The sequence below is a fragment of the Equus caballus genome, chromosome 26, assembly GCF_041296265.1.
Source record: "Equus caballus isolate H_3958 breed thoroughbred chromosome 26, TB-T2T, whole genome shotgun sequence".
NCBI lineage: Eukaryota > Metazoa > Chordata > Mammalia > Perissodactyla > Equidae > Equus > Equus caballus.
The window spans coordinates 46898217-46914488 of NC_091709.1; the positions used below are offsets into that span (position 1 = coordinate 46898217).

A 16272-nucleotide genomic window follows, 5' to 3' on the forward strand; every position below is an offset into this window, starting at 1 on the left:
CTTAGCCTCCTGATTTTTTATTCAGGAGGCTCCAAAATGAAACCAAACCTGTGGACAAATTTGGCGAGGTGAAGAGCGGAAGTTAAAAAAAGTCACGGGCAAGGAGGGTGGCAACATGGGAGTCAGGCCCCAAAAGCTTTCCCCGTGGGGCTGGGTGTCAGGGGAACACAAAAATACTCAGAAACATGCAAATCCATGAACCACAGAAGTTGACTCTTTGAAGAGAAATAAAAGTAACAAATCCTTGCCAAGTAAATACAAGGCCTAAGGGTTGGAAAAGAAGAAATAAAATTTCATTATTCCCAGATGCTATGCTTACACACATAGAAAGTCCAAGAGGATCTAAAGATACAGTAAACTATGAGAAAGGGTGAACTTGCCTTGCTGAATGCGAGGTCAATAAATATAACTGAACTGTTATTTCTATATATTAGCAAGGTAGAGAAGGAAAGTCTAAAAGAGGCACCAATTACAGTGGGAAACACGTACAAATAAGTTTTTAAAAGACGTGCAAGATCTGCAACAGAACAGAAAATACTATTAGCAAACTTTAAAAAGACTTTAATAAATGGAGATTATATCACGTTCATGGATTAAAAACTCAATATTTTAAAGTTATCAATCCTCCTCAAACTGAATCTATGGATTCAATACAACCCCAGCCAAAATCCCAACAGATTTTGTTTGAATTTGACAAGATGATTCTAAAAGATATACGAAAATGCAAACAACTGAGAAGAGCCAAAACATTTTTTAGAAAGAATAAACTGAGAACTCCATGAAAAAGGCTATCAAGACTTATTATACAGCTATATGGATTACGGCAGTGAGACACTGGCACAAAGTTAAACAGACAAGTGGAACAGAAGAGAGCGTGCTCAGCAGCACACCCATGCAAAGACAGACCCTTGACTTCCCATGAAGGCAGCCCTACAGAACAGAGGCAAAGGACAGTCTTTTCCACAAATGATGATCATCTTTAAAGCCAAAAAAATAAAACTTTTCCCCTATCTCACAGTGCATACAAAAATCAAAATATATAAGAAAAAAGGGGGAAAGGGGCATGTGAAATAATAGAAAATACATTTATTGGTCTCTGCCCCCAATTCCTGGCACAGAGCTCCTAAAAACCTTTGTAATTTCCTAAGTTATCAGAGCACTAGGAGCATCTTTTGTTCTAATATTGGGTCTGTGACCCTAGTTCCTTCCACGGGGCTCCTAAATCCCTGTAATTTCCCAGGTGATAGGGGCATCCTTTGTCCCAACGAGGTGATTCTTGATGGCCTCCCAGATGGAGGCTGCTCACCAGAAAGACCAAGCCATGGTCAGAAGCTTGGAATTTTCAGCCTCACCCTGCCATTCTCCAGAAAGGAGAGAGGGGCTGGAAAGAGAATTAGTGATTGATCATGCCTACGTGAGGAAAGCTCCATAAGATCCCAATCGGATGGGGTCTGAGGAGCTTCCAGGTTGGTGAAGACACGGAGGTGCTGGGAGAGTGGCGCATGCAGAGCGGGCACCCATTCCCTGACACCTCGCCCTACTCATCTCTTTCATCTGGATGTTCATCTGTATTCTTTAACATATCCTTTTACAATAAACTGGTAAACTGTTTTCCTGAGTCTCTGAGCCACTCCAGCAAATTAATCCAACACAAGGAGGGGGTCAGGGGACCTCCGATTTCTAAACCATCAGTAAGAAGCACAGGTGACAACGTGGACTCGTAACTGGCATCTGAAGGGGGAGGAGGCAGTCCTGTGGGACTGAGCCCTTAACCTGTGGGATCTGATGCTTACTCCAGGTAGAGTATCAGAATTGAGTTAAATTGTATGACACCCAGCTGGTGTCTTGGAACAGCTTGGTGTGAGACAAATCCCCACACACGTGATGTCAGCAGTGTTGTGAGTGTGGTAGTAGTGTGAGAGTGAAGGAAAAACAGAGGTCAAGTATAGCTTTTCTAAACAGGGCAAAACATTTGAAGAGACCCACCACCAAAGAAGATATGGAGGCAAGTAAACACATCAAATGATGCTCCACCTTGTGAGTCACAAGGGAAATGAAAAAACCACAAAAAAATAGATAGCTATACATCTGTGTCAGTAAAAATATCTTTATTTAGTCAGAAAAGAATAGCTAAAATTTAAAAGACTGGCAATACTAACTGTTGACAGGTTTAGCAACTGGATCTTTCCTGGATCACTAGTGGAAATGGAAAATGGTTTGGTTACCCTCTGGTAAACAGTTTGACGGTTTCTAACAAAAACAGTTTAAACATACACTTACCCAGAGACCTAGCAATTGTACTAGTGGATATCCACCCAAGAGAAATGAAAACTCATGTCCCCAGAGACTCACACCAATGTCCACAGCAACTTTACTTCTAACAGCCCCACCCTGGAAACAACCCAAGTGTCCAGCCAAGGTAAATGAACGCGGTGTGATCCATCCATAGGAACGACACTACTCAGCAAAGGAAGGGAGCAAACCACCAAACCACCGACCCACATGGCCCACACAACACCACAGGGGACTCTCAAAGCACTAGCCAAGTGAAAGACACCTGCCGCAAAAGGCTCCCTTCTATGATTGTATTTATATGATACTCTAGAAGAAGAGAAACTATAGTAAAAGAAAGCAAATCAGACGTTGCCAGAGGCTGGGGGCCAAGAGGAAGTGGGATGGGGCTGCAAAAGGCAAAAGGAATTTTCTGGGGTGATGGAAATGTTCTGTATCATGGTTGTGTAGATGGCTATACAACAGGACACACTTGTCAAAGCTCAAAGAATGGCACATTAGAAACTGGCACATTTTATTGTGTGTAAATTTTATCTCAATAAAGCTGACTCCCCCTCAAAATTAATTTCAGTTGTTTTATGAAATACGAAACAATCTCCTAGAGGACAGTATAGGAGAATAGTTTCATGCTCTCAATATAAAGACTTCCTAAATAAGACTGACATAAAGTTAATAACCAGAAAGCACTAACCATAGAGGAAAAGACTGATAAAATTAAGAACACTGAAATTAAGAGCTTCCCACATCAAAAGACATCCCTTTTTAAAAAAATATTCAAAAGATATCTTTAAGAGGATGAAAAGGTAAGCTCCAGAGAGGAAGAAGATATTTCCAACAGATACAACCAACAAAGGGCTAATACCCAAACTTCTAAAGAACGCCCTACACATCAATAAAAATACATAAACAACCCAAAAGAAAAACAAGCACAAGACTTCAACATGCACGTCACACAAAAAGAGGTATCTAAGTAGCCAATAAACATTTGACAAGGTGTTCAACCTCATTAACTGTGGGGAAATGCAAACTAAAAGCACAATGAGATAGCACCACCCCCACCCAGAATAATCTAGTAATCAAAGTTGAGAAGACTGACAATAGCAAGTGTCCACACAGACAAAAAGCCACAGAAATACAGTGCTGGCAGGAATACAAATTGGTACAACCACTCCGGAAACGAGGTTGCTGCTATCTCCTATGACCCAGCAATTCCTCTCAGAAATGTGCACACCCATATGCACCAAGAGATATCTAAGAATCTTTTTTTTTTTACTTGCTGATGTCATCACTTAGAAGAGCTTCAGATTCTAGGTAGCAAGCAACAGGTTTCGGTACAGAGCAACTTATAACAAATTTCAACAATCCCCCTGTGAACTGACCTCTAGAAAAGTATGGGGAAAGAGCAGGTAAAATGTCACTAGATGTAATTACGGCATTTGATACTGTGACATTAGGCATTCTCCCTAAAGAGACAGAGAGAGACAGTAGGCTTAGATCAAGGACAAAAGCTTAAGCAAGGGCAAAAGGGAGGATTCAGCAGTATCACTGATTAAGGGCCACGATGACCCTAAATCTCATAAACAAAAGACAACTTAAATATTTCACTGTCACCGTGAAAATATTGTTCTAACTGGCAGTTTAAAAGTGTGTCATTAAAAAAAAAATTGTGTCATGCATCTCTATTTTGCTATCCAATTTTACGTATTGAAAAGTACACAGTGAAAATTCTAATCACAAAATCATTCAATTTCAGGTGGTATTTTTTCTCTTTACATTTGCTTCTTGGTCATATCTAAAGATTTGAGGAGCTACACAAAGCCATGGGGAAGTGGTTTGAGCACCCCTACTTGGTCAACACAACTAGAAGCAGCCAACCACTAATCAAATACCAATTAACAAATATCAATTACACTTCTTCTCTGCCAAGCACTATTCTAGGCGGTACAGATGCAGTGATGAAAGAGAAAGACAAGGTCTCTGCCTTCAACGAGCTTCAGTTCTAGCGAAGGAAGACAGGTAACAAACAAGGAAACATATAAATAAAAGGATAGTTTCAGAAGCCTGATGACTATAGTGAAAAACTTGACAGACAGACGTGGCCGAGGAGGCCAAGAAAGGCCTTGCTGTGGAGGTGATACTGGAGGTGGGTTCTTTTTTTTTAATTGAAATATAATCGACATGTAACATTATATTAGTTTCAGGTGTATAACATAGTGATTCAACATTTGCATATATTGCAAAATGATGACCCCTTGCTGTGAGGACTTTTAAGATCTACTCTCTTAGCAACTTTCAAGTATGCAATACAGTATTGTTAACTATAGTCACCATGCTGTAAATGACATCCCCAGGACTTATTTATTTCATAATTGGAAGTTTGTACCCTGTGACCACCCTCATCCATTTCATCTACCCCACCATGGCAACCACCAACCTGTTCTCTGTATCTATGAGTCGCTTTATTTTTTTAAGATTTCGCATATAAGTGAGATCACACGGTATTTATCTTTCCCTAACTTATTCTGCTTAGCATAATGCCCTCAAGGTTCATCCATGCTGTCGTAAATGGCAAGATTTCCTTTTTTTATGGCTGAATAATACCCCATCGTGATATGTTATATATTTACAGCAGCATTATTCATAACAGTCAACAAATGGGAACCACCAAATATCTATCAATAGTAGAAGAGAACACTAAATTGTGGTATATTCATACAATAAAACAAAAATGGAAACAAATGACGTACAGCTACACACCACACATCACTGTGCAAAAGCCAGGCCTACACAATATGCACATGACATATAACACACAATATGTATATATATATATACACACAAAATAGAATACACACACACATATATACACAATATAGAATTCACAATACATGATTACATTTACAGATCGATTACACTGCCTCAAAAAACAGGCAAAGCTACACTAGAGTGCTTAAGAATGAATGCTTTGGTGGAAAAACTAAGCAAAGCAAGGAGGGGATTATCCTGGGAGGAAGAGCTACTTTTGGGGGGTTCCCCACTCGAGGGTTCTGGCAAGCTGGTGGCCTTCTTGCTTACCCTGGGTGATGACACGCTCTGTGAGAACTCACTGAGCTGAACATGTCTTTCTTTGCACTTTTCTTTATGCCACTTCTATTTCAAGCTAATAAACAGTGTTAAAAGTTGTTACTGCAACAGTCCAGGCAGGGCAGACGGTGGCCTGAACCAGAGCGGTAACCAGAGAATTAGTAAGGGATGGTGAAAGCGGAGATCTGTTCTGTAGGTGGAGATGGAGGGCTCGCTGATGAAGCGGGTGTGCTATGTGAGGAGAAACAAGAATGCTTCTGGGTTTCTGGCCCAAACGACCGAGTGAATGGTGGCACTATCACTGGGATGGAAAGGGGGAAGGAAGAGGTTTGAGGGGGAAAGTAGGAGTTCTAATTTAAACATACTAAGGTTGAGACGGCTAGTAAACAGACAAGGAGAGAGGCTGGGCAGGCGGCTGGAGAAATGAGTCTGAAGCTCAAGGGAGAGAGAGACGTTGGAGATAGAAGTTCGGGCGTTATCCGCATAGGGAGCCTACGGAACCCCAGGGGAGTGACGGGCCTCTCTAGAGCAGTGTATCTCAGGGAACATTCAGACATACACGGTGCCGTTTTTGGGTTTTCACAATGACTGGGGAATACCACTGCCATTCAGTAGGAAGGGACCAGGAATGCTTAACGTTCTGTCATAAACAAGTGCTACACGAGGAAAAACTATTTCACTCAAATGCCAACAACACCTGACGCAGGGAACAGACAAGTAAAGGCACAGAGGAGAGCCGAGTCTGCTGTCGAGGGTGTGCTAACACGGAAGTGGGAAGAGAAAGAGACAGCGAGAGACATTAAACAGAGGCCAGTGAAGCAGAACAAATGAGTGTCAGTCCCCAAAGCCAAGTGCATTAAACACTTGAAGGAGGGGGGCTGGCCCTGACGGCCTAGTGGTTCAAGTTCAGCACTCTCACTGATTCAGTGGCCCCGGTTCATTTCCCAGTCACGGAACCACACCGCCTGTCTGTCAGCTGCCCTGCTGTGGCAGAGGCTCACATAGAAGAACTAGAAAGACTTACAACTAGCATATAAAGCAGGCATTGGGCTTTGGGGAGGAAAAAATAAACCAGGAAGATTGGCAACCAATATTAGCTCAGGACAAATCTTTCCCTGCAAAAAAAAAAAAAAGACAAAAAAACTTCAAGGGAGGAATCAAGTGCCAGCGAGATCAAGAGCCAGGCAGGCTGAGACCCCTGGATTTGGCGAGACAGACGCTAACTGTCTCAGTCCCTCTGTGTCTCTTCACAGTAGTAGACTGGGGGAGGTAACCCCCGGACCAGCACACCAGGCTTTATACACCCAGTCATCTGACATCTACTCCGGTTTTTGTGTCTGAAGTCACATCTCCTTATTCTAAGAAAAAGAAAACCACACAGAGTAAGGCAGATGAACTCTCAACTGCTAAGGGGAGGGGGCACAATGTCAGTAGGAAAGGGAGTAGGATGCCTAACGCCAAAGAGACAAGAGTTACATCAATCATTTTCCTGGAACCCTGAGGAGGAGCTTACACCAAAAAGAGCTCGCTTTTGAGGCAGGCCAGGTGACGTGTTGGTTAAGTTTGCACGCTCTGCTTTGGTGGCCCAGGGTTTGCAGGTTCGGCTCCCAGGCGTGGACCTATATACTGCTCATCAAGCCATGCTGTGGTGGTATTCCACACAAAATAGAGGAAGACTGGCAAAGATGTTAGCTCGGGGCCAATCTTCCTCACATACAAAAAAAGAGCTGGCTTTATTCTTCATTTCTGGAGATCTCACGCAGAACTTCCTTCTGTGACACCCTCCACTTAGGTAGAGGCAAAGGGGAGTCTAAACCTTGCCGCTGGAGAACCATCCCACAGCCAGCAGCCTTACTCAACAGCGGCACCTACTGGTCAGTGAATAATTACAAGAGCCAAGTTCTCCAGACGGAGGGAAGGTTTCTGGACTACACTCTTTCCTTGTCTTTTGTTTCCAAACACACACAAACACACACACACACACACACAAAACCATATGAACTGTCATGTTCACTGATAAAAATAATTTCAAAAAGAGAAATAAACTATTAACATCAGAGAACATTGCAAAGATCATTCTTTGCCACTGATTCCTTGACAATGTTAGCGTGCTAAAAACATTTTTGGGGGGCCAGCCCTGTGGCCAAGGGGTTAGCTTCACGTGCTCCACTTCGACAGCCCAGGGTTTTTCCAGTTCGGATCCTGGGCACACCTTGGCACAACTTATCAAGCTACGCTGAGGCAGCATCCTCCACAGCACAACCAGAAGGACCTACAACTGGAATGTACAACTATGTGCTGGGGGGCTTTGGGAAGGAGAAGAAAAGAAAAAAAAAAGATTGGCAACAGAGGTTAGCTCAGGTGCCAATCTAAAAAAAAAGATTTGGGGTCTTTTTAGTGGCTTAAAAAATAGCCACCACACAAAATGAAATATAAATTTAACCTGTGACTCAGCAATCCCATTTCTCAGAATCTATCCCACAGGCACACTGGTAAAAATGAGAGAAGACACATAGATAAGGCTATTCACATCAGGACTATTAGTAATAGCAAAAAACTAGAAATGACCCAAGTGTCCATCAGTAAGGGGCCAGGCAGATCACAATCCACCTACTAACGGAACATTGTGCAGCTGTGAAAAGGAACAATGGATGCCTCGATGTACTAGTACAGAATGAACTCCAGGACACACCAAATGAAAAAAAGCAAAGTGGAGAAAAGGGCGTAACTAGCGTCTTTAAAGAGCTGATTCAGGTTAAATGAGGTCCCTAGGGTGGGTCCTAATCCAATGTGACCGGTGCTCTTATAAAAAGAGGAGATCAGGACACAGACACACACACAGAGAGAAGACTCCAGTCTACAAGCCAAGGAGAGAGGCCTCAGGAAAAACCAACCCTGCCGAGACCTTGATCTCCAACTGTGAGAAAATAATCTGTTTCTTAAGCCTCCCAGTCCGTGGTACTTTGTGCTGGCAGCCCGAGCAAACTCATAGTGCTCAAACACCCGGGTGGCCATTTGCAAATAATGTGCAAATAAACCTTGACCTTTATCTCACACCATACACAAAACTTTACTTGATACAGATCACAGAGCTAAACGTAAGAGCTAAAACTGTAAAACACCAAGAAGAACTCATAGGAGAAAATCTTAGTGATCTTGTGTGAGGCAATGATTGCTTAGACAGAACACAGAAGGCAAGAAATATTTTAAAAGTCAATAAATTGGACTTCATGGAGATTTTTAAAAAACACTCTGCTCTTTAAGAGGCACTGTTATGAAAATTAAAAGGCAAGCCTCAGGAGTTGTTCAGTGGATACAGAGTTTCAGTCACGCAAAATCAAAGAGTCCTAGAGATCTGTACAACAATATGCATATCGTTAACAATACCGTAATGTAGAATTCAAACTTAAGAGGGTAAAATTATGAGTTTTTTACCACAAAAAAAAAGGAAGCAGTCTCAGGGAAAATATTTACAAACATTCAACAAAGGACTTGTATCTACATTATATAAAGAACTCTTTCAACTTAATAAGAAAACAATAAACAATTTAAAAATGAGCAAAAATTGGAGCCAGCCCTGTGGCACAGTGGTTAAGTCTGTGCACTCCGCTTTGGCGGCTGGGGGTTTGCAGGTTTGGATCCTGGGTGCAGACCTATGGACTGCTCAACAAGCCATTTTGTGGCGACATCCCACACACAAAATAGAGGAAGATGGGCACCAATGTTAGCTCAGCGGCAATCTTCCTCCTCAGCAAAAAGTAGAAGATTAGCAACGGATGTCAGCTCAGGACCAATCTTCCTCACCAAAAAAAAAAAAAAAGAGCAAAAGACTCAAGATACTTCATCAAAAAAGATACACTGATGGTATATAAACACATGAAATGATACTCAACATCACTGGTCATTACAGAATGTGAATTAAAACTACAATGAGATAACACTACACAACCAACAGAATGGCGAAAAATGTAAAAACTGACCATACCAAATGTGGGCAAGCGAGTAGAGCCATGGGTCTCAATATACTGCTGGTAGAACTGTAAAATGGTACAACCTTTTGGGAAAACAGTTTGGCTTTTTCTTTAAAAATTATACAGGGAATGCTAGCCTGCAAGGAAAAGGAATGAACCACTGATACAAGCAACAAACGGACAAACTGCAATATAATTATGCTGAAAGAAAGAAGTCTGACAAAGAAAATCCAAAACAACCTATAGTGACTGAAAGCAGCTGAGTCCTTGCCTGGGACCCTGGGCTGCAGGAGGGAGAAGGGAGAGCTGGATGACAGAGAGGCAGGAGGAGACTTCGGAGGCCATGGTTCCACTCATCATCCCCAGTGTGGGCAGGGCTTCGTGGGTGTGTACGCACATCAAAACTCATCAAACTGCACATGAAGTACGTCAGCTGATGCTATGCCAACTGCACCCCAGTAAAACTGCCTTTTTAATAAAGGTAGCTAGAAAAAAACACACCAAAGGCTAAAAAGACAAAACACAAACCAGGATAAAATACTTGTAGCACATGTAACCAACAAAGGAGTAGGGATAGGGATATACAAAGGGATAGGAAATTTATAAAGAACTCCTCCAAACCAATAAGAATGACAAACCACCCTATGGAAATTTGGTAAAAGACATGAACGGACATTTCACAAAGAAAAAACTATAAATATGACAGGATGCTCAACTTCATCCATAATCATGATGTACAAACTAAAACCATGAGGAACCCTGTCACAACCATTGGGTTGGTAAAATAGACCTTGCACAACACCAAGGTGTTAGTGAACATTCAAAGCAATATACACAAGAACACCCACACCGGAAACCAGCTTGGCATCATGCAGTAAAGCTGACCATGTGAGTGCTCCCAGACTCCACAGCACACCCCAGGGATACACCTTGCACATGCGCACTAGAAATGTCCACAGCAGCACTATCTGTATAAGAATCAAAGACTGGAAATAACCTAAATGCCCATCAGCAATGTAAAGGATAAATTCTGGCTTATTCATAAAATGAACTCACTCAGCAGTGAAAACGAACTACAGCTATATGCTTCAACACAAACGAATCTCAGAGAACCAGCGCTGAGCAGGAGACAATCTGCAGAACACATGCTGTGCAATTCCACTTCTGCTAACGACAAAGACAGGCAAAAGCAAACAATATGGCGAAACTACAAAGAAAAGGAAAAGAACAATTTACACAAAATTCAGTAGCAGGAACTTCTGGTGGTGACATGAAGCAGCACAAGATTTCTAAGTTATTGCTAATGTTCTATTTCTCAAGCCAGGTGTCACAGGTACAGACATTCATTTTACTATTTCACCTAAACATATACCTTTTATATACTTTTACATATATAATACACTTCACAATAAAAAGTTTTAAATAGCTAAAACAGGTTAATGACAGGGAAAGATGACAGTACCAGGGAGGACAGGCTGAGTCTGGTGGCTCAAGGAAGGCTTCTCCAGGGAGCAGAGCACAAGTGATGAAGATGTCCAGGCAAAGGAAGCGCCCATGCGCCGAGACGAGTGTGCCAACAACGAGTCAGTGGGGCTGGAGGGAGAGTGCCAGGGTAGAGCAGATGAGGTCAGAGAGGCAGAAGGGCCAGAGCATGCAGAGCCTGATAGGTCACAGCAAGGACTTTGGTTTTTACCGCAACGAAGGGTCCTGGGCAGAGTGACATGATCTGACTTGGGTTTAACAAGATCTCTCTGCTGTGTTAAGAATAGAACCAAGCGGACCAAGACCTGAAGAGCTGAAGCAGAAGAACATAGGACTGTACCGAAGTAATCCAGGCCAAAGGTGAGTGGCTTGGGCCAGCACGGGACTGTGGAGAAAGTCTGAAAATAGGACAACAGGTTACACGTGGATATACAAGAAAGTGAGGCATCAATGACAAATCTAAGGTTTTGAGCCCAAACAACTGGAAGAAAGAGGCTACCACCAACTAAGGAGGAGAAGACTGTGGGAGCAACAACGGTGTGGCAAGAGCAGGAGCTCAACTGGGGTTCCTATTAGATACTGTACTGGGGTGAACAATGTCCCCCCAAATCTGTGAATTGACCTTACTTGGAAATAGGGGTTTCGCAGATGTACTCAAGTTACAATGACGTCATACTGGGTAAGGGTGGGCCCTAAATCAATGACTGATACCTTCATAAGGGGGAAAAAGACCATGTGAAGATGGAGCCTGAGACTGGAGTTACGCTACCAGAGGCCAAGGAACACCAAGCATTGGCGGCAAGCACCGGAAGCTGGAAGAGGCAAGGAGGGACCCTGCCCTAGAGCTGCAGAGGCAGCATGGCCCTGCCCACACGTGGATGTGGGACTCCCGCCCTCCAGACTGCGACAGATTAAACTTCTGCCATGTTGAGCCACCTGCCTTGTGCGACCTTTGTTACGACAACCCCAGAAAACTAACACCCAAGTCTATCTCTGACACTCCTAGGAAAAGCTAGATGAGGTGTGAAGATAAAACATCAAGAAAAAAATAGCTTAAAACATCTGGGTTCTTTTCCTGGCTCTCCTTTTCTCTGGTTCTAAGAATCTAGGCAAATCATTTTGCCTCTCTGTTACTGAATTTCCTGTAAAATCAGAGGGCTGAACAAAACGATATCCAAGGTCCTACCAGCTCTAAATTTCTGAAGTTCTATGACTGTTCCCAAACACAACACAGTGTGCCTCAACACCTGTCCAAATCTCTCCAAACCCCACTCCACACAGAGGCTGTTGCTGTCAAGTCTACCTTTACAGTGGATGTGCCACCTTCAAACACGGTAGGAGGACAAACTAGATGCTGCAACAGTGAACAGAATTTTACCACATTACTAGGATACAACAGCAGTAAGAAAACCCTCCTAGATAACACACTGCATTCATTTTTCTATCGCTGATGTGACAAACTACCACAAACTCAGTGGCTTCAAACAGCCCACTGATGATCTCAGTTTCCAGTGTCAGAAGGCTGAGCACAGCATGGGGCAGTTGAGTCTCTGCTTGGAGTCTCGCAAGGCAGCAGTCAAGGTGTTGGCAGGGCTGCTGCCCCAGTCCATTCACGTTGTCGGCAGAATTCGGTTCCCTGAGGCTACAGGACTGAGGTTCCAGGTCCCTTACTGCTGTCACGTTTCTCAGCTCCTGGCTCCTCTTCCATCTTCAAAGCCAGTCATGGCAGGTGGAGTCTTTCTCATACCTCAAATGCCTTTGGTCTCCCCTCTTGCCTCATCTCTCCCGTTTTGGGGCCTCTGTGATTATTGGTCCTACAAGACAATCTAGGATAATCTCCCCATCCGAAGATCAGCTATTTAGTAACCTACTGATTACATCTCCAAAGTCCCTTCAAGGCAATGCCTAGATTAGTGTCTGATGCAGTAACCAGGGGACAGGAATCTTAGGGAGACATCCTTAGAGTTCTGCCTTCCACACAGACTCCAGGATTTCATAAATTAACACATAAAACACAGAGAATACACTTCTGTGATACATCTTTGGAAACCAACCGTTATTTACATTTTACTACTGCAAACTCATTGACAATATGATTTAAATAATGGATGAGGCTTTTGTAACTACAATAAAAGGAAAAATAATCTTTGCTAATGCAAATATCCCTAGGAAATACAAATCCAACAACGCAAAGACTGGACTGAAGCTGTAGCCTGAACATAATTCCCCACGCAGGGGCTTAAGATTCCTTCTCTATAGAAAGGAGAAAATAATACATGTTCGCAGTCTAGAAACAGCACTAAACAGACAGACAGATACAGAAACAAAGACCCGGATGGCAGGAAATGGTAGGTGTTCACACGTCTGACCCCTCAGCCAGGTTTCCACCAGGAGACAGAGGCAACAGCTCCCCCACACCCAACCCTCGGTTCAGAGTGAACCATGTCTCTCACCGTTCCACCAAAAGCCTCTCTTGGAAACCTGTTTCTACTTTAAAGGACACTGGGTGGTGAGCACTGTTTAAACGGTTTTTTTAACGAGCCTGCATGGGTGTGCTCATGCCAAACATCAACTCCCCCTGTGCAGTGCCACCAATATGGTCCAGGAAATTGAGCTGCATGCATAGTTCCCAGGTAGTTTTACTGCACTCTATTTTGGCTTATTTTCCGCCTTCTTCTCAAAGCATCCTCAGTGTAATGATAACGGTAACAGCTAACATTCTCCAGCGATACTCGTTAGGCATCTTGGTAAGCACGAATCTTCACAGAGGAGGAAAATGCAGAGGATGAGGGCGAGGTCAAGGTCAGAGAGGTAGTAAGACGACGCAGGGTCTGAGCCGTGGTCTGTGGCTCCAGAGGCCCCGCTCTTCCCCACACCAGACCACCACCTCGTCTGCACCAGCTAATCAGAACACTTTCAAACCCCCAACTTCTCAGGGCCGCTCGGCCAAGGGAGCACTCCGCCGCAAAACGGCGGAACACGGTATGTCCTCGGTCCTCCTCCCTCCCTGTGTTTTCCTCAAATACTGGGAAATCTTACTGGCTAAGAAAGCACTAAGGAAGTTTTCTTAACACTACCTAGGAAGAGGGACAGGTGGCACTGTTCAAAAAGTCTGTCCCCTCATTAAAGAGAAAACCGAAATCTAACCTTTCACCTCAAAGTCTTCACAATGCGCTGTTTCTCTTAATACAGGTTTTTCTTTTAAGTTCTCAGCAAGCAATTTAGGTTTTCCTCCCCTCCCTCTCATGGCATGTTTGCAAGGCCAGAATTGGGAAGTCCTCTAAATTACTAAAGGGACCAAAGACACAAATAAACAAACTACAGAGACAGATAACGTAATTGAGCGTTTCTAAACTAATAAGGTAGTAATGCCGACTATCACTTTTTAGAGTCCTCCTTACAAGTTTACTTATACTTTCGAGGGGAGGCCGTTGGCAGAGCAGGGCGACGGAAGCCTCGACGACGGCTCACAACTTTCCGGAACAATCCCTTCCCTCCGGCGCAGAGCCCGCACCGCCCGCACCTCCACGAACTCAGGCGCGGACGCCCGCCCAGAAGCGCCACGACCCGAGCTCCGAAGCCGCGGGCGACGGAGGCGAAGGGCGCGAGAGAGGCGAGGGGCAGGGGCGCGGGAATGGGAAAGGGGGCGCGGGCGGGCGGAGCAGGGCGCCGGCCTCGACGTGAGCCTCGGCGGCGGAGGTGACGCGTCCGGGGGCGGACAGGCCGGCACGGGGGCCGGAGGCGGGGGGCGCGGGGCTGGGACGGGGGATGAGGGGCGCCGGGCCGGGGGACGCCGGGTCGGGGGCAGAGGGCGCTGGGACGGGGGACGAGGGGCGCGGGGCCGGGCCGGGGGAAGCGGGCGGATGGAGCAGGGCGCCGGCACCGACGGGAGGGTCGGCTGGGAAGCTGACGCGTCCGGGGGCGGGCGGGCCGGGGCCACGGCCTCAGCGCGCTCCACCGGGCTCCGGGAGGGCCGCGAACTCACGTTTGTACTCCGCCATCAGCCTCTTGAGCGCCGTCCCCGCCATCGTCCGGGTAACAGCTGCGCCGTCTGGCCTCGCCTCCTAAACGCTCGTCCCTCCCGCCCGACGCCCGGGGCTGCTTCCGGGTCGCCACCGGGGCAAGAAGCCCTTCCGGGGCGCGGGGCGCGCATGCGCGGTGAGGGGCGAGAGCGGGCAGTGGCTGTGAGGGAGCAGCGCGGAGGGGCAGCAGCAGGCCTCGAGCCCGAGGTCGGTGTCCATGCGCCAGACCAGGGCCTTCAGCCGCCTTGTGGGGTAACACCGCCTCCGAACGTCCGAACTCCTGTATGGCCCGGGTGTTCCAGAGGACTCTGGAGCAGCGGCCACCGCGGGTTGAATGTCTCAACCGCCCGTTAGGTCGTCCGGGCGTCGGGAAGGTCTGATCACAGGACGGGACCTCCGAGGGGGACAGGGACGGGGTTCGGGGTCGGAGATGGAGGACGGAGACGGCGTGACCCCGAATGACCCGAGGCGACGGGCGCCCGGACCTCCGCCCGACCCTGGGCAGGCCCCGGGCTCAGATGGGTGCACCTGCCGCCGGTCGAGGGGGCCGTGGAGAGACTGTCCTCCTCCGGCCGGCCCTGCAGCCTCCGCCCGCTTCCCACGGTTTGTGTACGTGTATCCGGATAACTAGCGAGTCCTTTTCCCCTGACATTCTTGGTGGTTCTACTCCGATTGACCCGCATGATGGGGTGATCTACTTATGTTTCTTAGAATCCTTTCTCACTGCCTTCAAAGAAAGTAAACACTTTTAGTACTGTGCGCACCTTTAAAACAGTTTTCAGCTCCACAACACTTATCCTACACACGAGTCTACAGAATTTATTATACGATGTCCTGTGTAATTTTCTAGTATAATACATAATTTTGTCAACTTCAAAAAGCAAATTTGCCCGGTAGTTTATCTCAAAACGACTGTATTTGGGAATAGCCAAAACGCTTCCAACCACGAAAAAGCCTGCCACGGTGACCCATAGGTAAATCCGGAGAACGAGCCGGGGAGCTGCTTTTATAGAGAAAAGGGAAGAGGGCGGGGCAGTCCTAAAGGAAAGTCCATTGGGGGAGAGTAACAGTTCAGGGTGGCAACGGCTTCTCATTGGTTGGGCTCTGGCGTTTCTCATTGGCTGAGCTGTGGTGCTTCCCATTGGCTGGGCTGTTGCTAGGTGGGAGAGAAGTCTTCCTGAGTAGTAGAGTGGCTGTGCTTCCTGCGGGAAATGCGAGCGCCCCACTTTCTGTTTGGAGTAAGAGAGGCCACGGGATGGGGAGAGAGCTCCCCCTGCAGGTCTTCCGCATCCAGTTACTTCCGGTTTCTGTTAGTAATTTCCACAGCTTATTTTCATCTGTCTCCTCTAACCGGAAAACATATTCCCTGAGGGCAGGGAGTTTGGTCTCACTTGTTCCTGGATGCAGCCTCAGTACCTGGA

At 45.8% G+C, this 16272-nt stretch overlaps 1 protein-coding gene across 4 annotated transcripts in view; it reads right to left on the bottom strand.

Annotated features, from left to right (window-relative positions):
* The window catches only part of UBE2G2 (ubiquitin conjugating enzyme E2 G2), a 36122-nt gene extending 20289 nt beyond the window's left edge, over positions 1–15833 (bottom strand). Inside the window, exons 1-2 of one of the 4 annotated variants that reach the window (XM_070252341.1) lie at positions 11041–11227; positions 10810–10940 (exon numbers count right to left, since the gene is read on the bottom strand). In XM_070252341.1, coding sequence (XP_070108442.1) covers positions 10810–10903 — 94 coding nt within the window. In that variant the 5' untranslated portion in view covers positions 10904–10940; positions 11041–11227. Of the gene's footprint in view, positions 1–48; positions 78–10809; positions 10941–11040; positions 11228–14814 lie in introns of those variants that run through there. The other 3 variants (XM_070252342.1, XM_023630294.2, XM_070252344.1) reach the window with 3 other exon arrangements.
* Between the last annotated feature and the right edge of the window lie 439 nt (positions 15834–16272).